The following is a 24,233-nucleotide window of genomic DNA, read 5'->3' as shown; positions in this document are numbered from 1 at the left end:
GCAGAAATTTGAGTCAAATGAGGAGATCATCGCCGCTACAAAGGCCTACTTTGCAGACCTCGAGAAAACATATTTTTCAGACGGGTTAAATAAGTTGGAACATCGCTAGGTCAAGTATATCAAGCTAAAAGGAGACTATGTTGAAAAATAAATTGCTACTTTTCCAAAATGTTCATTTTTTTTTTTTGTAGGCTAAGTATTTATCGAACCACCCTCGTATAAACACCATTTGACCACTTTACACTAGCCTATCAGTATAATACATGTTTAATGAAACCTATTTTAAACCTGTTTGCAATAAAAATATTTTATTAAACTTTGATAAAAGTTTAAAAAAGAAAATTTCCTCTGAATAATAAGTACATTTTTAATAAAAATACAGTCATTTAATGAATATAAAATTTATTAACTAAGCTATTAAACATAATATAGTATGGCTGAATTATTGGTGTTTTATTAATGGAGGTGATAGATTTCTCTCTAAAACTGGTGGTTCCTCATATACGTTATTAGGGTCATCTCTTTTTCTTTTAAGTTTTTCTTCTAAAATGCTTGGTTTGGATGGTGTTTCAACATTACGTACAGAATGTTCCAAATTGTAACCAATAATTCCAACCACAAAAGCTACTGGAAAAGTAACCATAGGCACATATCTTAACAATATTCTATAAAGAGCCATGGTAAATCTGAAAAAAGTACAATGCATAAATAAATATAGGTACATCTATAGACTTATAAAAGTTAATAATTTAATAAAACATTTAAAAAAAGGATAACATATTAATATTTGATAGTTAGTTGCCAATTAATAGTTTATTTTCTAATACTTATGAAGACGCAACTACAACATTTGTTAAGTTCTATTATAGTTGACATTAAAGCAAGTTAACTTGTTATAAAATTATAAATAAAAATATAGCTTATCTTCAATTATGTCCTATAAATGGCTATAATATAAAATAAATAACTTAAAAGAATATGCATTATTTTCAATTCAGCGTTGCAAAAATATTAATAATCTATCAATAGTAAGTTTCAATGTATAAATAAAAGCTTAGCCTGTTAATTTCAATTTAGCTAACAACGTTTTAGAAAATAACCATAATATGCATTTTGATATCAATATAGACTTAGAAATATTAAATAACCAAAATAAAATTTACATTAATTCAGTTTTGGAAGAGTTACACAAACGCAATGAAATGAAGAAAAATAGTTTAAATAATATTTAAAATGTACAAACATATTTTAAAAATAATATCTTATATGAATACATTTTGGATAATAAATAACCAAAGTGAATATTTATATTTCTTAACATATTCATGTTAAATACTTTATTCTTAAAGTAAAAATTTTAAACTCATTTTAATTAATCTTTCCTATTAAAATTATTTATCTTCTTATGTCAAGTGACTTTTTTTTCTCAATGTATTCTTTCCTTTATTTTTTCACAATACGTACTAATTTTATTGATTTTATATACCTGACAATGAATATAAATGAAGCGAACTTTGTATTTAGGGTATACTAGAAACCTCTAGCTAAATAGCTATATATGCAAAAAGTGAACTTACAAAGAAAAATAGCAATCTCCAAAAAAGTAAAAAATATTGTTGTTTAAATAAGCATTCGGGGTATGCAGTTGCCCCCCTGGCTACGCCTATGACAATGAATTTTTAATTTGAAACCAGTTGTATTTTACAAATATAATGATAATCCATGCAAAACTATTATTTATTTATTTATACATTAATCTACAATTAATAACCATTTAATCATTTTTAATTTAAATTTGATTTTTAATTATTTTATTAGTAAATTTTACAAAAAAAAAAAAATTACATAATAATTAAATTAATAAATTGTTCAGTTAAAAATAGTTGTATACAGTGAAACTCCCATATAACAAAGTCAAATAAGTAATAAATATAAAATATTCATTATAGACATTTTTGAAATAGCATTACTTAATTGTTTTATTTAATTAAAGAACATATATATATTAAAAAAAATGACATGAGTATATATTAAACATAGATACATCATATATTAGGTATTTACATTAAATTAATTTTTTTATTTTAATTGAAATAATCTGTGAATCCCATATCTTTATTATTTTTGTAAATTGTAGTTTTTTCAAAAAAAGTTTCTATTTCATTAAGTTTCATAAAAATGTCATAAGGAATATTGACTTGTTGCCTTAAACCATTCCTAACTACAGAGAATGCATTTAATATTTCTTCTTCTGTTAGTTTTGGCAATTCTTCTGCACTTTCATTTTCATCTTCGTATCTATCTTCACCAGAATTTTCTTTCTTTTTAACATCTTCCACAATATCATCATCAATAGGTGATTCATAAACAGTAATATCTTCATCAATTTTCAAATAATCTTGTAAAGTCATATCATTACATTGATCTATATCCCATTCTTGTTGTACATCTGGAACTTTTACATCGGTTTTGATAAACATTTTTTTAAACCCAGCTCTAGAGAAACATTTTTTTATTATTTCGGATGCCACATCATTACTCCATGCTTTTGAAACTTCAGAAATACAATCTCGTAGAGTAATTGTTATGTTGTTTTTATTATTTGAAATAACTTTATTCAAAATACGTTTTCGATAATACACTTTTAGATTATTAATTATTCCTTGATTCATTGGTTGAAGTTTACTTATATTTGATGGAAAATATGCAAGTGTAATAGATTTTAACTTCAAACATAATGTACGAGGATGAGCAGTACAATTTCTCACAAATAAAATTATTTTTCGTTTATCTAGACTCATTTTCCTATCAATATCGAGTAACCACTTTTCAAAAATGTTAGATGTCATCCATGCCTTTTTATTAAAATCATAATTTGTTTCAAGTGATTTTATTCCTTTAAAACATCTTGGATTTTTGTTTTCTCCAATAATAAGAAGTTTTTGTTTTTCTGTTCCAGTCATATTAGAACACACCAATAAAGTAATTCTCTCTTTACTACGTTTACCACTAAAACATTTTTCATGTTTAAAATCTAATGTTTGGTTTGGTAAACATTTGAAGAATAAACCTGTCTCATCTGCATTAAAAATATCTTTTGGATCAAATTTTTCTATTAATTTTGGTAAAATATTTGATTTCCATAAATCACTGTCTTCTTCTGAAATATCAACGCTCTTGCCACAGATAACTTTAAACATAATATTATGCCTTGATTTAAATTTATCCAACCATCCAGAACTAGCACGAAAGTCATCAAAACCAAGTTTTTGAGCAAAATGAATTGCTTTTTTTTTTATTAACATATTTGATATTGGCAGATTATAATTTTGTTTACAAGCAATCCATTTGAGAACAGCTTTATCAACTTTTTCATAAACACACACTTTTATTCGCTTTCTATTTTTTAAGAGATTATTAGATTCTACTTGCCTAATTATGTTTTCACGGTTTTTTAATATAGTTGAAAGAGAACTTGTCGGTATACCATATCTTTCAGCAATATCTTTTTTCTTAATACCTTTATCAACTTCATTTAAAATTTCAAATTTATCAGCAATAGATAAACATTTCCGTTTTGACATTTTTTTATGTATTAAAAAAATGAGAGACAAGCCCTTTATCTATATGTTCAGGTCATTATGAGAACTGCAGACTCTTGCAAAATTAACAAGCTTACTTGTCTTCTTATTGTTTGTATCTTATTTTTATGGGATATAAAATCATATAAATTTAAAAGAATATTTAATATTTGATAATAGTTACTGATAACTTTAAACAATAGTGGGTTTGATATTGAACAGTTTATTTATAACATACAGACAATAGATTCAATTAGACAAAGATTTATTTACACATGATTAACAATTAAGGTCATGGTTCTCAAAAATAATTTGTTTAATAGAAAATTAATGTTAAATTAAAATTTGTTACTCGAAAGATTCACTGTATTTATATTTATATTGTACAAGTACTTATAAATATTTTATTATTCATAAGATCTTACATTATTTATCTACTTTAAACTTGAAGGCTGTGGCAATCTATATTTGTGCATTTCAATTTCAGCATCAAAATACGAATTCTTGTGGTAACTGAAGTATTGTGGATTTTTATAAGGACCGTTTGCAGCAGCTTTCTTTATACGTTCTAAGATAAAATAAAACAAAAAATATAAACAATATTATAAATACATATACAGCTCTTAGAATAAATTATAACATTAAATTACGTTTATAATATTGATGTTAGAATAGTCAAATGAATAAAGCCTTAGAAATTAAATTATGCTAGAGGGACAAGAACACTTCTGATTTTACATTATTTACACTAGTACATTATTTTCAATCAAAACCTAATGGTTTAGATTAAATAATGTGTTTAGAAACACATTTCAGTATGAATAAAAATAATATTAAGTCAAAACTTGTATTTATGTTTCTGTTATCAAATTTAATTAAAACTTATAATTCTATGAATGCGAGGATTATATCAATTATCTTTTTCATTATCAATTATTGTAGTAATAAGATTTTTAAATCAATACACATATCTTCTATGGGTATATTAACACAATGTTACAATAATTATTTTATACAATTATATATTTTAAAAATTAAGTAAGTTTTAATTTGTTGGTAAGAAGTATAATCATTTATGAATATACTTTATAATTTATGAAAAAAAACACATATAATGGAAAAACCAATACATTCTTCATTTCACCCAGAATCTAAAATAACTTTTTTTATGAATTCATAATTTAAATAATTTTAGTTAATAAGTATTTTGTTCATCGTTAAGTTATTAAGTACATATATAAAATAATTATTTACCTGGTGGTGGACTAGCAATGATAACCTTAGAACTCAACCCTTTAACATTAGGTATAGTTTCTTTTGGTTTCTCTGTAGTAGCTACGTATCTGCGGAACTAAAAATGTATCTCCTTAAAACTATTATAAATACATCAAATCATTAATAAGATCCCTTTAAAAATACAATTTAATAATCTCTAAGATTATTATTTAGATATTTGGAAGTATCAATGTACAAAAATAGTAATTATAACTTTACCTGATTATTAATCAAACAGGATTTTATCAAAACATTGTTTCTATTCATTTTATATTGACAAAAATTATAAGATTAGTTCAATAAATTATTTAATTTTATATGTACAATGTATTAGACACTTAATTACGACTTACATCAGTCAGTTTTAACTAGTTTGGAACCTCGAGGACAAATTTACAAAAACTTCTTAAATATATATGTTGCATCGTTTTTATCAAAATGAAACATATGATTACAGTGTAACCATATTTATGAAAATTTCAATTTTGAATTTTGAATTAATTTGTCAATGCATACAAATAAATTTTTATTATATTGGCGGGAAGAAAACTAATTGTTTTAATTTTTAGTTAAAATGTTATCGTTAATTTAATTTACATAGTTTTCACATTCAGCGAAAAATAAATAATAATAATACATTTTATATATATACTGAACTATAAATAAAGAAAAACAACAAAAGGAAGTAAAAAGTTATATTACAATTACATAAAATATCTTTTTTATGGTAAGTTAACTATGATATTTAATCTTATACACATACATTTATATAAAACTATAAATAACAAAATTAAATCTTCATAGGTTAGTATACATAGGTACATAAATCGTACTCGTGAAACATTTTTAGAAATAAAATATCTAATTACTAAAATAGATGATGAATAATAATAGGTATAAATAAAAGAACGTTTTATAATTTTTTTTAAACACATCTTGCTCTTTGTTTTTGATAGTAAATAGAAAATATTAATTACCTAAATAAGATCCAAATGTAAATTAATATGAAAGCTTATGAAAGCTAAGTCGTAAGAATCACTTAAATATTCATTGTATAGCTTATATTAAATGTGGTTTAAATTTTAAAATAAACAATATGGTGAAATCTGTTGAAGGCGGATCTTCGATAATACGAAAACCAGTCTGATAAACATTTGATATTATTTCGTCGAAATGTAAGTAGATATGTGGACATAACTTAATAATCTGCAGGTCGGCTTATTTTAAAACTAAATTTTAAACGGTTAAATTCCTAACCCGAAAGATCTTTTCCACATGAATTTTGTCCAAAGTTTTCTAAACGACTACACAACTTGTGTCCTAATAATATTTAACCACTACATAAATTACGTCTCAAAATAAAAATAACATTTTCCTAACTATTTTATACAGATTTAGGACTATCAATACCAATTTACTACTAACGGTAGGTTAAAAATATTTTTTTTAGTTATGTAATTACCAGTAGAAGTATATAAATTAAATTACATAAAGTTATAATTATGATTATATTAAAAATTAAAAGATTAAAATTAGATTAAAAAAAATTATAAGACTGTTGAAAACTTGAACGATATCTTTTTAATAAAATCGAGATGAGTTAATTGGCAATTTTCATATTTATCGTGTAGTCTAAAAAAAACCCCGGGACTCAATTCTTATAAGTACCTATTTATCGATTTTTTTATTTTTTATGTTAAAGTTTTAATGAATTTTTTTCAATGCGTATTTAAGGTGAGTCTATTAATTCATATTTTATATTAAATTATAAAACATACTTAATTTAATGGTATATTTTTTTTTATGTGATTGATTTTAATTTTTAATTCCTTACTGTAAATATTTATTTTCTTATAATTTCCACCTCAAATTATTTTGTATTTTGAATCATATTTTTTAATTAAATTTAACAGTTTTAAGTATTATTTTAAGCGCTCAATGCCTTATAGTAAAACGAATAATATATATATTTATCTGTCTAAATTTGCAAATAATTATGCAATTAGCCAATCACGGAATTACTATCACTAAATTACATACTTAATTTTAAAATAATTTGTAGATTTTAGATCACACATACTAGCACAATGCCCAAAAAATGTCGGAATTACGATAATGTTGAATAGGTAACAGCAGATAAAATGCTCAATGAATAAAAAATGTATATTTTTAAAGCATTATAAGGCATATATAAAATAAAAATGTGGAAAAAATGGGTACAGAGTTCTTATTGTTTAACAATTTATCATTAGAGCTGTCAGTCATTTGATGAAAATTATGAAGTTTTTTGTGTGGTAATTGTTGTTAACTAGTCTGATACAGAAATATGAACTTAAAATCCTGATTAATTTAATTTTTATACACATGATATTAATAGCTTGTTATTTTTTATAATTATAATTTTTATTAAAGGTAGAATGATTTCTTTTATTTTAATTTTCTCAGTTAATTAGTTTGATTAATATTGTTTTTTTAGGAATTTAAGAATAAAAAAGTATTGTTAAATTGTTATCTTAAATTTACATTTGTTTTATATAATAATAAAAAATAATTTGGATGAAATATTGAAATTATTGTATGATCACAAAATTATCTTACTTTTCGTAGTGGATTTTGAATTACCATAAAAAAAAAGTATAGGTCATACAATCTCAAATTTGTATTGATTCTAATTCCTTAACTCTATGTCCACTATTAATTAAATTCAGTAGGGAACTAAAATGTAATGTGTAAGTAGACATTTTGTAAATTTATCACGAATATACCTCACTTTACTTTATGCTTTATAGTTTATACAATGAATGAGCAATTGTTCCACGAAACAATGTTAACAAAGAGTAAAAATGTATTATCACTGCATTTTAAATTACTTGTATATTTGAAAATTTTCGCTTTATAAGTCGCGAATCAGTACAATAAATCATGCATTCACCAAACTCGTTTTTTTCTTAATTAACTATGTACAAAAAAACAATGAATAATTCATATTATCAGATGGTTAAAATATTACCCAAATACTCGCCATTTAAATTTAAAAAAAACATTTTCCAATTTACTGATTTTATCTGATTATATAAGATTATTTTTCACACTGTTTTTAAACATTTATTTTAAATACTTTGTAAAATAAAATTGTGGGTCGATATTCTAGCCACTATAATTTACATTGTGGTTCTTTATTGCTGTAAACATCAGCGGAAATACTTGAGTCTTATCAGATATAAATATTTAATTGTATACATTAAAAAAAAAAGTAATAAAACTGAATTTGAATGTATGAATGGAGTAAAATGTTATGAATTAAATAACCTTGAGTTAAAATGTTCATGCTTTTATCAAATTATATCAGGTAATATAATTTTTTATTGTAATTATTTATTTTGTTTAGTTATCTTATAAAGTTATTTTAATTATTTGGCTGTTTATATTTAAAATTTTAACCTTTAATCAATTATATATTGACTAATATTTAAACCTATTTTTTTTTTTACTTTTACACAAATATTACTAGATAAAAATATTTTAGGTAGGTTCTAGTATGTAATTTTTAATAAATGCCAAAATAAAAAACAAACATCATACTTTTCTATCAGTATTGAAAATTGAAGTCTAAAAGTTAAAATTATTGAGTTGGATAATTTATTTTTACAGAGTAAGGATGTATACATACAATGACATAAGTTAGTTAATAGGTTAAATTCATTTATTTATAATTTTAATTGAACGATCAGTCATGTTTTTGGCTCTTTTTTTACACGCACTTCGGAATAAATTGACGATTTAATTTTTTTTCATTCATATCATGGTTATGAATTAAATTGCTATTCATAGTTGAATTTCCATTTTTAATTAGTATTGCTCGTGGGCGCAATTAGAGCAAAAATATTGAGGGTGCTGAAATTGCTGAAAATAAAATAAAATGGTATTTAATTGTAATTACTATTATATACTATACTATTGTATATACCATTTTTTTTTTTTTTAGCTTTTATGAGCCATTTAGGCTCTTTGCTTCTAACACCAGTTTTTCCCAAACATCTCTTGCGTAGGCTAGATCTAAGTTTCCATTCCAATCCGGTTTTAACTCCTCTATATCTCTTCTAACTGCATCTAGCCATCTTTGCCTTGGGCGTCGTTTATATATACTATAGATTATATAAATCTAAAAAAAACAGGAGTGCTACATTTAAACTCAGGGGTGCTAATAACCTTATTTCACCCTCCTAACTGCGCCTATGGCCTTGCTAGACAGGATTTTATTGTACAACGCTGCGTTACATTACCAGATTTACTTTCGTAGACTTTTTAAATTTATAACTATCAGCAATAAGTAAATCTTTAGAATTTTTGCATACACTTTGTGCAACTTCTATTTTCGGTCATTTTTTAAAACAATTTTATTAAAACATAAGCACGTAATTACATACGATGACAACTGACTAACTATAACGGTTGATATAATGACTAGTGGTAAAATTCCTTATCCAGGTAATAAAAATTATCTACAAGATACAAAGTTAGATATGTATATATTATTATAACAGATATGACAGATAAAAATATTATTTATTTTATTAAACAGAACTTTAAAAATGAAAATTGTTCATTTTGGTCAACTATTTTCATTTTTGTATCACTACGCTTGTTACCATATTTATTGATTAGTAATGTATTATTGTAGTAATTAGTAGTTATAATATATTTTATTCTGTCTGTTTGAAGTCTGAAAAATTGGAACTTTTAATTAAGCATTGTGATATTGCCAGATTTATGCAAACAAGTATTAGTAAATTGTATTAAGCGCAATCAAGGTTTTTCTAGATAAGCGCAAACACAGTCCACCCTTTAAAAGTAGTCAGTAGACTACCTAGAGTAAATCATATTAATGAAGATTTGGAACTTCAAGTCTTTGGTTACATTAGATTGAATTCACGATCTTCGATTGTAATCGATTTTTAGTAAATAATGTTGTACCTATGTATAAATCATTTTAAATAAATAAATACATTTTTTAATTATAATTTAAATTTTTAATTTCACTAATATTATATTTCTCCCTTTAAATACCGGATATCTTCAAATAGGGGACAAATTTTCAACGATCAAGAGTGTCCGGTATTCAGAGGTTCTACTGTATATATATTTTTTAAATTATACCAATCAAAGAAAAATATTAAATGCAAAAAATGTAAAATCATTACTTCTTTAAGATGTATTTTTTTCTTCTGGATCTACAATTTGCATCATAATATTCTAGATTACGGTAACTCTATCGAAAATATTGATCATACATTGTTTAAAATACGGACAGTTAATTTTAGTTTTATTTTTATTGATAAAAGTTACCTAACATGCATCAATTACAATCTATATTTAAAAATAATAACTATATTAAGAACAGTAGTAATAAAATACAATTTATTTTTACAACATGTCAAATACAATACAAATAAAAATAAAAAATATATTTACAACAAATATTTTTGGATCACTTTCTAAGCCATTGGCTGTGCAGAAGGTAATATTTGCAACAAACATTTCTGATTCGCTTAAGTGTAATTTTTTTGATTAATAATAAAATAAAAATATAATAAACCTAGCAAACAGTAAATATTAATATAGAACAAATTATGAAGGTATCAAATAGAATCTATAAATATATGAATAGTATAATTGAATAATTTATAATTAAATATATATTAACTCAAAGACCGTGGTATACATTCATATATTTAGGTTTTAAACAATATAATAGATATGTGATTATTTAAACAATTTTTGTACATATAAATTAAAGAAATATTAATATGTATATTTTTGTGCTACCAATGACGGTGATAAAAAATATGAAATAACATTTATTTTATTAATTTTTTTTTTTTTTTGTATTACATGAAGTATGATGAACTGTGCTTGAATATAAAAACAGATATTGTCTTCATTATGATTTAACTATCATTATTTACATAATATATATAATCGTATAGTCGTATTCATATAATTTGAATCAATATATTTATTAATTTATACTTTAAAGTATTAATGACTATATATATATATATTATTCATCCGAATAGTTATACGTATCGTAATTGAATAAAACATTTATCAAAAAAAAATAAGAAACACTATTGAATAATATATTAATGGCTATAGTTTTATCAAAATTGGTTAGAATATGAAATTTTGTTGAATAATATTTATATAAAGTTTAGTTCTTAAAATATAAAATGCTGTAAATGTGTGGTCTGTTTAATATGATAAATGTCATAAGATTATTTTATAAAATTGAGGACACGATTTAATCGCATAAGGTTTTACAGCATCTAAATTAAAATTCAAATCTGATTAAGATTAAGAACCGTTGTAAAATACATATCTATATTTAAATAAAAATTCACTATAAAATACCCAGAGTTCAACTGTACGTTAAAAGTGAACCTGTTGTAGGTGTTTTACCGACGTACCATCTATATTTTGGTTTTTTTTATTTTTATATTACGTGTTTCATTTTACAATGGTGTATTTTGTATCTTAGGACGTGAATAAATGAGAAAAAATAAACAGCTATTACTTTACACTTGACGGCTGATTCTGTCTGGCTCATTGACTTTTTTTTTATAATAAAATACATTCCTTTTCTTTCAGGCCGAAGTTCAAACAGAATATATATAAGGATACCAAAATGGACGTTCACATAAAATGAATGTGTTTTTTCCGTTTTATTTTTCTCATAACGCGTTATGTGTCATATATCATACATATCATTTAAATACTAAGCTACGGTACAGCATCGGGAGTCAGGACCGGGTGTTAAAGTCTTTGTGTATAACCAGAATGGAATGCCCTATTGTACGGCGTGATTTTACGCAGGGGTTCCCAACGCTCCTCTACCGTCACTTCGTGTAAAAAGGATTGTGCCGGTTAACGGGTGTATTAAAAACCAGTACGTCGAGTTTCGTGTTAAAATAATAGGTACTATGTTTGTATTTTGTAAACCAGCAATTTTCTTTTGTGCCTACTGAGTTTTTACACTTATTGATACAGGGTCATTAAATCTGTAATGGTTAGTTGCGGTAGTTGAAAATTATAGAGCTTACATCAAATTACATTTAAATGTTCTTGTTTTTTTTTTTTAATTTCGTATGTTTATTGATATTAAAGCACACATTTGTAAAATCATTTAAATTTGATAAAAGCCATTTTTTTAAAAAATTAAAAATTAGTTAAATGTAAGATGTTTCAATTCAAAACATTAATTTAAAAAAAATCTTTTTTGGTTAAGAATAACATATGTGTAAAAAATTGTTTTTTGTTTTAATCTACAGAATATAAGAATACACGGGAAAATTTATCTTCATCTTACTATTTATCAAAAGTATGAGGCATAAAAATTCCAAAATGTATGTCAATTTTATAAAAGTATTATTTACAATACTAAAATAATAATGTTCTAGGTTTTATTATTATTACTAATATTAGTGAACGAAGTTTGAGTACCAATATGTTATTGAACGTGGTACAAAACCAGTTCACACCTTTTATTATACAGCGTAAGAATAAACGCACCTACTGGATCTAGACAACCTTCACAGTGAATTATTTATTAAAGCGTATATTTCTATATTTTATTAATATTTTTTCCCTTTTCCAATTACATATTTTACAATTTACTAATCCCACTCACACTAGCGGTATTATTTATCTTTGTGACACTTCATTACAATTATTGTTGGGTTTCTGATGCTCAGAAACGAAAAAAACCGACTACCTACACACCAACTGTAAATCCTTTCTACCAGCTTTAAAAAAAAATGTTAATATTATTAAACTGTACATATATTATATTTTTTTTCACTCATAGATTATTATTATTGTATACAACATTTTTAAGAAGATAAAAAAACATTTTATGGTTTTTATTTTAAGCATATTTAATCCATAATTATATATATGTACTATTTTAAATATACTCCACTTATTTGTAATTTACTATGTTAGTAATCTTTTAACTATCCATGGGAACAGGTAGAATTTCGTACACTGAAGTATTAAATTGTTTTTCAATACATTTTCTGGCACACATTATTTGAAGACCATTATAAAAACACTAGTATAACATAGATATACAATTTTTTATTATTAAATCATCGTGGTCTTTTTTTAACACTTTTATTAATAATCATGTTGCTTTATTGATAATATTTCCATTAAAATGATTAAATAGTTAATTATTGACATATAAAAACCATTATTTTATTTTAAATACTACTAACATGTAGGCACTAAATACAACATTTATTTTAAATACCGGTAGTAAAGTATGTATTTGTGATAAGTGGCTATTATTTTATTTATTTTACGTTTGGTTTTTATCGTTTTATCCGCCCAATACAACCACGTTAAAAATAACGTTTGTGGTTAATATAGTTATTATGTATGTAAGTATAAGATGTTTGTGGTAAATCGCCTCCTTAATCAATCGGTTAAAATTAAATTTATCTATTATGATACATAAATTAGAGAGAGGAATAGCTATAAAAATTAGGTTTTTTTTTGTAGACAATATTTTTTTAAATTATTTTTAATTATATTTTATACACTACTAATGATATTATATTAATATTTAATATGAAAATAGTGTCAAATATTAGGAAATTAATTTAATGTAAGGTACTGATTATTATTGTAAAAAGTATCAACTTTTTATTTTTTAGAAATGTTGAAATTTAAAATAATCTAATTATTAACAATTTATAACTCTAATTTGCTATTAATTTTTGCCTTCTGTCTGGTAATTTTAGAAGTATATATCATTTGAAATGAAATTATTAGTGATACGTTTTCAGTTTTTTCGGTTCTTATCATTTCACGTTCGATTTATAATTTACAATTAATTTACACTCTGTATAAGTCAATAAAAGAATGCCCATATCAATACTATTACTTCTACTTACCTAATCTTATTCCTTTTTTTGTATTATAATTATATTATTTTTTACTTAATATTGTGTGGTTTTATTATTACTTATTTTTAATGTATTTATTCATAAAGCCCTAGCAAGTATAATATATATCAGCTACCAAATATTTATATTTCATAACGAATAGATAATTTAACTTAATTGTACTTAAATAGTTAGACTACGACTAAAATTTTTTGAATTCAATTTTTGCATGAAAATATTTATGAAAATCCTTAAATTTTAAAAATTTAATTATATAAAATAAAAAATTAATTAAAGCTTATATAATTTAATTTATTCTACTTTGTTTTAATTCAAAAAATATTATTCTTTATTTTATATTTTTTATAAATTCATTTGGAAGTGATTTTTTTTTTAACTTGTGTGACTAAACTTTCATCATTATAATAGATAGAATTTTCTAAAAATCTATGCATTTGAAGAAGAATATTTTAATGATATGAAGCTTTGGTTATCAAAAATTAGTTGATCATATAGGTGTATATATATATATAGGGTATCTCAAAAAGAAAGCAGGATTTAAATCTGCAATGAATAAAATTTATTTCTTTTAAAAAAACATAACAAATATATAATTTTCTTCTGGAGAAGTTAAGGTTTAATAGTGAAAAACAATATTGGAAATATGATCATCCCTACTAGCCCTACAGGCGATTATTCTTTCCATAAAATTTAAAATCATCCGATCACACATTGCCCCATTAAGTTCGTTGAAGACACGAGAAATTCCTTGCTTAAGTTCCAAGATATTTCGAACTTTGTTCTGGTAAACTCGTGACTTAGTGTATCCCTATAAAAAAAATCACATGGCGTCAAGTCGCAAGATCTAAGTGGGTAGCTTTGGTCTCGACGCTATGAGATTAGTCTGTGCAGGAACTTCTCACGCAGCAGAATGATTGTTTCTCTTGAAGTATATACCTTTGATAGATAAACCTCATTAGTTGTTATTTGTGTTTATAACTCGATTCATTAGACAATACTACAAACATATACCTAAATATATAATTTTAATTATATTATAATAGATAAATAGAAAAATTGGAAGTAGTTCCTGTTTATTTTACGTATTTGTTTTACAAGTATACCTAAGTCTTATACTTTTTTGCATACCAAGATTCAACAGATTAGTACGGAGAAGTTACATCTACGGCAATATTTTTGTAGTCTTATTGCATTACTATTTTAATATAAAAAAAAATATATATGTTTATTAGTATCATGTACTAATATATAAACGTGTATTAATCCACGGTACGTGCTGTACATAATATATTTATCCAAAGGCGTAGCCAATGAAGAAAATTGCCCTCCTTGACCGTACTTAAAAATAATATTAATTTTTAACGAAAATTTAAGTTGATATGATCCAATATTTTAACCGTGTTATACTGAAGTCTTAAAATGATAAAAATTCATCATAAACCGCGATGAACACATATTTATCATAACGAAATATATACATATTACGATAATATTAATGTAAAGCCGGGATCAGGCTTCTTATTACATCGTTTTGTCTAATAAATTAAACCCGTGGTTTTGTGTCGTTTCATACACGATTTAAAGTATATATAAGAGACTAAAATATACATATGAAATGTTAATAAAATATTTAAATACTTTCTCGTACATTAGTACATTTTGCATGCAAAAAATTGAAATTTATTTTAATAGGTATTAAATAATGGTTATTTTTTTATAATAATAATAATAATAATTATTATTATTATTAACTGTAATATTGTAAATACGAGGAGGTATATTATTTTTTAATTTTTATAAAAATGACAATATAATATTTAATCAATAAATGTTATGAAATAAATAATAAAATAGTAAATAATAAAAAAATAGTAGACATAGATAATAATATATTTTTATTCCTGTACCCACCCCCATAAAGTCATTCTGGATACGCCACTGCAAGGGGGGTTTTGAGTCCAGACCTCCCATTGAAATTTCTACATACTCAACGGTTTAATAGCAATTAGTATAATAATAGTATATAGTGCATTTTAATTTCCCATTACCTTCAATATACAAAATTTATAGATTAGGTATATTATATATCTATAATGTATAAACCATGCTATAGTCTATGAACAGTAATTTGTTAGTATTGAGTTAAACTATAATTATAATTAGAAAACAGATAAAATAAAAATGTTGGACCCCCCGCCATAAAAAATTCCTGGGTACGCTCCTGGTACATGCTGTACGTCGCGGAACACATTTAACTCGTGTATTATTATAATGCAGGAGACGCGTGAAATATTATAATATATTCTTGCGTCACGTACACCCTGGAAACGCGCATAGCTAATAACCGTAATAATAAATAACGAAACAATATTATCAGGTACGTGGATACCCAGCACCGCGAATACTTATAGCGCTGCGCACACACATTATGGTGCGCATACGAGCATAAATAATAGGTACCTGTATGTGTACTCACATACGAGGCAATAAAAAGAGGTAAACGCGAGTCACCTTCTGCGCGCGTATTGGCCGTGTATACGGGTAGGTACGTAGGCGGCGGAAGACGATCATATCGGACGATTTCCAACGTCCAATATCATGTATTATGCATGTCCGCTACATTATAATAAAAATTATTATGTTTTTGACACGGTCGCGCGCGTATACGCCGCACGTTTTTATTTTTCGTACACGCGATGTATACCGCGCGTACCCAATACGTGGAAGAATAAAAAAAAAAAAAAAAACCGTCATATCGTCGTCGAGATGTGCGCGGCGGACGAGTAATGTATATAATATTCCGTAATATCGTGCCTTGACGTACACACTCGTATATTTATTAATAATCAGAAATCCACGGTTGTCTAGTAGATTTTTCCGTCCGTGTACGTATAATTTTATTTTTCTTCTCAAAAACCGTTTCTACGGAACGACTGTCGTCATCGTTGTCGTAACGTCGTCACGGTCCTCTCAATGTACCACGTACGACGCGGCGACGGGCCATTCACTACCATTGTGTTGTTCACGCGCGTTTTCCCGATTTATTATTATTATTATGTGTACACATATTTTTATTATATTCGTTTTTTTTTTTTTTTTCCGCTTTCGTTCCCATCCGATTTCTTTTCCAACAGCCCCTCCGCCTCGCTCTGCACGTCGTAGTACTACGCGTACGTCGGTTTCGGGTATAATACAGGCACGCAGCCGGTACAGGTACACACGGCGGTCCCAACAACAATACGTCGCGCAGCAGCAGCACATTATTCGTTCTCACTGTGCGGCGGCGGCGAGGTGGTGCACCGAAATCCGTATAACCGGCGGTAACAATGAGTTTGTACTGCACACGCCGACGTACGCGAACGTGTGTGCGTACGTACGCGCGCACAATAACACACGGAATACCGGCGGCGGCCGGGACACCGGGGGTTGGCAGCCGGTCGAAGAAGGAATCCCGCGAGCCGACACCAAGTCTGGGACGTCGAGGTGTCGGTGCGGGCGCGCACGCACGCGACGCGCGAGGCGACCGACGGCTTTCCCCTCCCGGCGTTCGTCGCAGCCAAGGCGGCTGCGGTGCCCGTTATACACGACCGGTCACACCGATTGGCCCGACCACATTCCCTTCCGCCGCCGCGAAGCCTGTGCGTCCGCATCTCGTTCGGCACCGCAGTCCGCTGGTACATAACGTTTAACGCGCTACGTCGTTTTGCGCGCACCTCCTCGTCGATAGCGAACACGCGCGCCCGCCCGCACACGCACTCACCGCCGCCGCCGCCGCCGCCACCGCCGTGCACGTAACCGCGTTCACCGAGATAGACCGAGATTAGAGACCAGTTGTTTTCCCGTTCCGATAACACGCTCGTCGTCGGACAAACGGATCACCGGTCTCGTTGTTACGCGCGAGAAACAACGGCGCGGCGTACGTGTTTCTGGTACCCGCCGTTTGTCGCCGGAGCGTCAACGTTTCGCGCGCGCCCCGGCCGTTTGCCGATTCATCGATCGCGCGGGGCCCCCGCCGACCGCTGTTGATCATCCGCGATCGCGGTCGTCGTCTCCCCGTCCGTCGCTGCAGCCGCCGCCCCGCTGTAAATGGTAATGTTCGCTACGGTAATGTCGCAATCGTTTTATTACACACTTTAACGCGTCATGTCGTCGTCGTCACCGTTTGCGTTGCGGTGCGTTTGACCCGTGGTCTTATCCCGTTTTCCCATCGACGCTTTCGATTTCGTCCCGGTCACTGACAAACGCACTGCGAATAAACGGTGATCGCCTTCGACTGTCCCGCGGTTCACACGTACATGATCTGTTGTTGACCACCTATAACTAACGTGACATTTTTACAGATCCATCATGGGAAAATAGTAACGTAGCTGATTATTGGTACCCCGTCTTGAGCTCTTTTACAATGGTCGTTGCCAACAGAGTTCACTATGTTTGGATAGTATGGACCGTTGTTATAGCAGGTAATATACACTTGTAATTCTCTTTTAACGTTGACTAACACCGATGTACTCAATTCTTAATAAACTGTTTTCTCTGTAAATGTACCTGAAGACTATTCTCATTAAGGTATACCTATCTCAAGACATGTTCAATATATCTGATGTTAGGTTTTACAATTGTATAAGATTTTGTCCGTTTTCAGTAAAATTTATTGAGTATTTGTTTTCAAGTGTCAAAATAAGTAAGCCTCAACTTGTATAAGTTCTTTGTTTAACTAATTATACTAGTATAAATTCTAATAACTTTTATTATCAAACTGGTTTCTGTAGACAAAGATAAGATAGTTCTTATCTAAACTATAAATTAGTATTTGTTTTATTAAAATAATTTTTGGTCATTGTTTAGTTAGTTTTTGCTTGTTTAATACTTATTAAAATAGGTAATGTGCTCACAGTCCATACAAATAGTTAAAAATATTGTCATTTGTTTACTTTATTTTTTTCTTGATTTTGAATTATGTTAAAATAATTAAATAATAGTTGTAGTAACACCATTTCATTACTATTGAAATACATATCCATTAGAATCATATATTTAATTTAAATTTGAATTTAAAAACAAATCACAATTATCTTGAATTTTATTATAAATGCTAATAAAATTTATCTAACAAAACCGACAAGGTATTAACTACCTCATAACAAAATATTGATAAGGTCTGCTACAGTTTTATTCAGACTTTTCAGTATTATTAACAATTATTATTTAATGAGTATTATTTAAACTCATCAGATTTATCTTAAATGTATATTAAAAAATACATAATTAAATCTTTATTTTGTTAGTGCAATGGGTATAATAACTGATCATAACATACAAATAAAATATTTCATACTATTCATCATACAATTATTTTATTAAGTGCTTTACAAATAGTAGCTAAGTTAGCAGACCAACTTAATGACATAATTTGTCACCAATTTGTTAAAATGTACAGATTTGAATACCAAATTTTATTTTGTTATTCATTGTGACACATTGTGACATAATAAATAAGAAATTTTATTATTTTTTAGCGTACTCCTGTATTTCCGTACCATGCTCCATGCATCAAGAAAAATGTTCTTCTTATGAAATTAAAGATAATGAATCTCAGTGTAAAGATTTAGAATTATATATCGCGTGTATGGAATTATTTAAAGGAAAATGTCGTGGAGAAATCAGTTATCATTCTGTTATGTCAGCGTCAAAGATAGAGTTTAAAAAGAGATGCGATGAAAACTTGCTGAGAAACAATATTAGTGAACATTCCCAATCATTGACTCCATCTAATCGTAGAAGTATTTGTCCTTCACTGTTTGATGATAAAAAAGAACATAAATTTTGTGGCTTATTTGGTGATCCTCACCTGAGAACATTCGACGGCAGATATCAAACATGCAGGATTCACGGAGCTTGGCCAGTGATAGACAACCCATTTTTTGGTATTATGGTGACAAATGATGCTGTTTTAAATAGTACAACAGCAACAGCTCCAACTAAGGTAATTTATTAATTAATAGAATAATTGTATATAATATTGTTGATTTAAATCTATTTTTATTTCTAGTTGACAGTTATGTTAAAAGCACATAAGCCAGAGTGTACTCAACAAAAATTGTATGAAGCTCAAGGAGATATTCCACTACCAAGTACATTTGAAGACAGTACTACATCATCTGGGCCAAGTTCATTACGAACGGTTTCTCTTTCCTGGCGTTCTAATGACAACATCAGCGAGACAGTGATTATACGATTATCATATATTTCTACTATAATAAGTGTTACTCGTGTTGGTAAATATCTATCTATTTCTGCAAAATTGCCAGATGAACTAGCACAAACATTTAATCAAGAAAAGAATGAATTATGTTCTTCTGGTTGTCCAGCTTCTGAACAAATAGATATTAAGCAAGTTACAATAAGTGATTTAGATCGGGTGTTAACTCTATGTCATAATAGTATTGGACCTACTGAACATAGACTTACTGATCAGTATTTAGATTGGTGTGTGTTTGACATGATGACTTCTCACGATGAACAGTTCATTAATGCTTCACATGCAGCATATTCTGATGTACTGTTTTTTGAACCACGATCTTTGTTTAATAGAACTGTTAGTATATTTGAGTTTAATCCTGCATCAACAGATAGTGCTTGTTGTACTAATAGATTAAACTTATTTATTATTTCTATTGTAACATTATACAATTTTCTTTGAGTGTTCCTAATTTTTTAGTTAAAGTATTTCACATTTTTCCCTCGTTTAAATAAATTAAACAGAAATAATTATTTCGATTTAAGATCTTCCTCCTGATTTTTATTTAATATATTGATTAATTGGTTGTCTACACCTATCTAAAGTTCAAAAATATTAGCCTAATTATTGATTTCATATTATTTTAAATTTATCCTTTACATTAAGTATATTATAAACATTTTTTTTTTTACCTGACAGAATTTTTTTTAAATTTTAAATGATTTTTTCTTTTTATAAAAATTTAAATATTACTCAAATAAAAAAAACTTTAAACGGATTAAAATGTAGAATAATTTCTCTTGTCAAATAAATGCATGATAATATTAAATATATGTACAATTATATTTTTCCACTTAAAATATTATTTTAACATACTAAATAATAGTATTTTTAATTTTGACTTTATTTGAAATATTATTTCGGATGGATTAAGTATGTCCAGCCATAAGTTGTGTATATAAAATAGTAAATGATTTAACTTAAAAACTCAGTTACATTATTTTTATTTTAAAAAATTATTGATTGGTAAGCTGTTCAAATCATTTTTTTTTTAATGTTACCAACTGTATAAATTGATGTAAAAAGAAAAAAGATTATAGGTATCAATAAATATAATTTATTTAGTACAATATGCCTGATCCTAGTCCGAATTTTGTGATTTTATTTTTAAATAATTTTAAGTTTTTTTTTTTATATTTAATTATAAAATTGTTTAGAATTAATTTTTATACCTGAATACAATTTTGCTTGTTTGTTCATATTTAAAATTATAGGTGGTGATTTGTGGTTATGCCAGTAGGCCATCAATTATGTTTTGTAAGCTCATATACTTATGTTATATTCTATACATTTCTTAAAATTATTAATATATATAATCATAAGTAATATTTGTAATACAATTATTAATTTATTATGTATTATAGTGGTAATATATACAGTATTATTATAATTATTATAAATTATTATAAATCTACAGTTTTGAAGAAAACACAAAATACTGCCAAATATTTAGATTATTATTAATATTTTTGTAGATATCAATAAGATATACTTTATATTTTTAATTAATAAAAAAAAAAATATGAACAAATTACTTAACAAATATATATTTATTTATACATGTATTTTGTTGTCATTTATGTGTAATTGAATAGATAAATAGTGCAATCCTTTTAAGATAACTACTTAAATTTTAATTTGTTATATGTAATGTCATCTTTAAAATTATGAGTTTCATTGTTTTTTTCATAATTTTATAATATTAAGTAATTACGGACGACGTTTTCTACGTATATTACCTATGTACATTTATATAGTAGTCATACTTATACTTATACTTGTCATCAAAATGTATTAGTTATATTCTACTAGAAAATTTAAATAACCATAGTTCTGTTTACCAATAATTATCTTTGTCAATTTTATTTTATAAGTATTCATTAAAATTTATAAATCGGAATCAAAATTGCGAGTTCAGCTGCTCATTCATTAATTTATAAATCATAAATTCATAACTCATAAGTAGAGAATAAATTTTTAGGTTCTTAAAAGTTTGAAATATAAAACTAATATTCTCTAAAAAAAAACCTTAAAATATTATTTGAACATGTAAAATATGCTAAAAATATGTTTTTATTTATATTTTAAATAGATTATTAATTTGTACATAAGTTACAATAAGAAATATTTACATTTACCACTCATGTTAAAAATTTAAAATATACTGAAACTTGAAAATCAACCATCAATTTCAAAATATGTATAATTTCTTTGGTAAATGATTTAAACTTAGCAATATATAAAATAAAGGTTATAAAGACATATTTATGACAAACAATAAATAACTGTTGTTTACCATACCCAGTGGCTGATTGAGACAATTGATATTAGGAGTATACATATTAATTTAGACCACCCACCTATATTTTAAACGGCTACAACTCGTTTGCGCACATTTACCTTTTTTACAACTCGTTTGTGCAAAAATGCACAACTTGATTGCGCACATATATTTTGGCTTCTTGTAACGAAAATCCCTAGTATCAGAACTCGTTTGCTTACTATCGTTGATTATTATAATCCTCATGATTATGAGAGTTGGTTACTTTTATTATTTTGTTTGATTTATTAACAATAACACTCGCAGGACATTTTTTATTAATGCATCTTAATTCATAAAAAACAAAAAAAATGAAAAATGTAGAGAAATATTTCCCGTTAGCGCAGCATGAGTGCTTTTCCTTTGTCACTATTTTTTAATAGATTTATAAAGTTATCATATTAAAATTTCTACTAAAAAACGAAATATTTACATACCACACAAACCCCTAGTTAAAAATAAACCAGAAATTATTTTAACCTGAAAAACCACTGGTGGACGTTAAAAATAAAAACGATTATTGATAATCACGAAGAGAAATCTTAAGATTTTACCCACGTACTGGACTTCGTCGTGCGCAGAGTCATCGATTTTTAGGTAAAAAATTTTGAATGTGCGTAAACGAGTTGTATCGATTTTAAACACTACCGCTATCACGAAGGGCGCCCGCAGGGAGGACAGGGACCATGCGCTCCTCCGCTATTTTTTGGCCACAAAAAAATCTAAGGGGGGGAAGTAAACAAATCATTAGTTATATTAGTTATATTTTCGAATGGTTACTATGTACGTTTTTACATTTGCCCCATAATATAAGTTAAGATTAGGGCTGACGTAAATAGGTAATATAATATAGGTAGGTAGGTACGCAACAAAAAATTGCTGGGGATAATGAAAATAAAACAAAATAACAATGTTTTAAGACAAATTAATTTATTCTTAATTATTTGTTTACATAAAACAGTTTAGGTAATTATTAGTGATGGACATATCTGGATTTCATGGATTATCCGAATTATCCGGATTATTAAATTCAATTTTTCTATTTAATTACAAATACTATTCCTACAATATATCTCTACATGATTCTTTTTAATACTTAAAGATAATTTTTATTTGATAATTATAAGAAAACTTGTCCGTGTAAATAATTACATCGATAACAATTATTATTGTATCATTCTTATTTTGTATTATATTATAAATTCAACTTATCTTCAGAAAATTTTATTCAATAACCATTCATAGGTTATGCAGTTAAGATAAGGTAATTGGGTATTCAGTCATAATATCACTGTAAGCAGTATAATCTTTAATTTAAATTTTAAAAAAAAGGTTATATGGACGGGTGTCCGGATAAAATCCGCACCGCGCCGCGCCGACCTCTCCGACCTAGTGGACGCTCAGCTTAAGTCAGAGAGATATAAAGTAAACCCAACAATTTAATAAATTGTAATTTTGGTAACTAATGATACATTATAAAAACTGCTGAAATCATGATAAGTAAATTGAAGTTTATAAAATATAATATTAATTTGTAATTGCAATAAAATAAAATAATTTATTTTACTAGAAATTAAAAATAATTATAAGTTATATGAAAAGCAAATTCATAAATCTATATAATCCGGATACTTCGGCAAATCCGGATAAGAATTTGATTCAAATCCGGATTTGAATATCCGGATTTCATTCCCATTCCTAGTAATTATACCTGTTTTAATAAATAACATCCTATTTAAAGTTTAAACTATGTATGTTCATAAATTACTTAAATTTTAATGAAAGAAGTC

General features: G+C 26.8%; 3 protein-coding genes across 4 annotated transcripts; 1 reads left to right on the top strand and 2 right to left on the bottom strand.

Moving 5' to 3' along the window:
* Positions 1 to 442: 442 nt before the first annotated feature.
* On the bottom strand, positions 443 to 3,584 carry LOC112687286 (tigger transposable element-derived protein 4-like). The gene is made up of 4 exons (XM_025559913.1): positions 3,338 to 3,584; positions 3,152 to 3,286; positions 2,206 to 3,079; positions 443 to 686 (listed from the first exon to the last, which is right to left on the bottom strand). Exons 1-4 carry the CDS (start codon positions 3,582 to 3,584, stop codon positions 443 to 445), a joined length of 1,500 nt encoding a protein of 499 aa, XP_025415698.1.
* Positions 596 to 5,260, bottom strand: LOC112687297 (NADH dehydrogenase [ubiquinone] flavoprotein 3, mitochondrial). Its single transcript, XM_025559928.1, has 4 exons — positions 5,076 to 5,260; positions 4,836 to 4,932; positions 4,007 to 4,149; positions 596 to 686 (listed from the first exon to the last, which is right to left on the bottom strand). The coding sequence occupies exons 1-3, from the start codon at positions 5,121 to 5,123 to the stop codon at positions 4,016 to 4,018; spliced, it is 279 nt and encodes a 92-aa protein (XP_025415713.1). The 5' UTR covers positions 5,124 to 5,260; the 3' UTR covers positions 596 to 686; positions 4,007 to 4,015.
* An 11,939-nt stretch (positions 5,261 to 17,199) lies between these two features.
* LOC112687294 (RGM domain family member B-like) lies at positions 17,200 to 20,553 on the top strand. 2 transcript variants are annotated; one of them, XM_025559923.1, is made up of 4 exons: positions 17,200 to 17,914; positions 18,166 to 18,285; positions 19,342 to 19,808; positions 19,875 to 20,553. In XM_025559923.1, exons 2-4 carry the CDS (start codon positions 18,228 to 18,230, stop codon positions 20,523 to 20,525), a joined length of 1,176 nt encoding a protein of 391 aa, XP_025415708.1. In that variant the 5' UTR covers positions 17,200 to 17,914; positions 18,166 to 18,227; the 3' UTR covers positions 20,526 to 20,553. The 2 variants fall into 2 exon arrangements, with proteins under 2 accessions (XP_025415708.1, XP_025415707.1); XM_025559922.1 differs by having other exon boundaries at positions 17,200 to 17,929.
* The last annotated feature ends 3,680 nt before the right edge of the window (positions 20,554 to 24,233 follow it).

Source organism: Sipha flava, unplaced genomic scaffold (assembly GCF_003268045.1).
Source record: "Sipha flava isolate LNK unplaced genomic scaffold, YSA_version1 339_pilon_pilon, whole genome shotgun sequence".
In the NCBI taxonomy this organism is placed as follows: Eukaryota; Metazoa; Arthropoda; class Insecta; order Hemiptera; family Aphididae; genus Sipha; species Sipha flava.
Note: the sequence above shows the minus strand (reverse complement) of the source record. Positions and strands in the feature narration are given on the sequence as shown.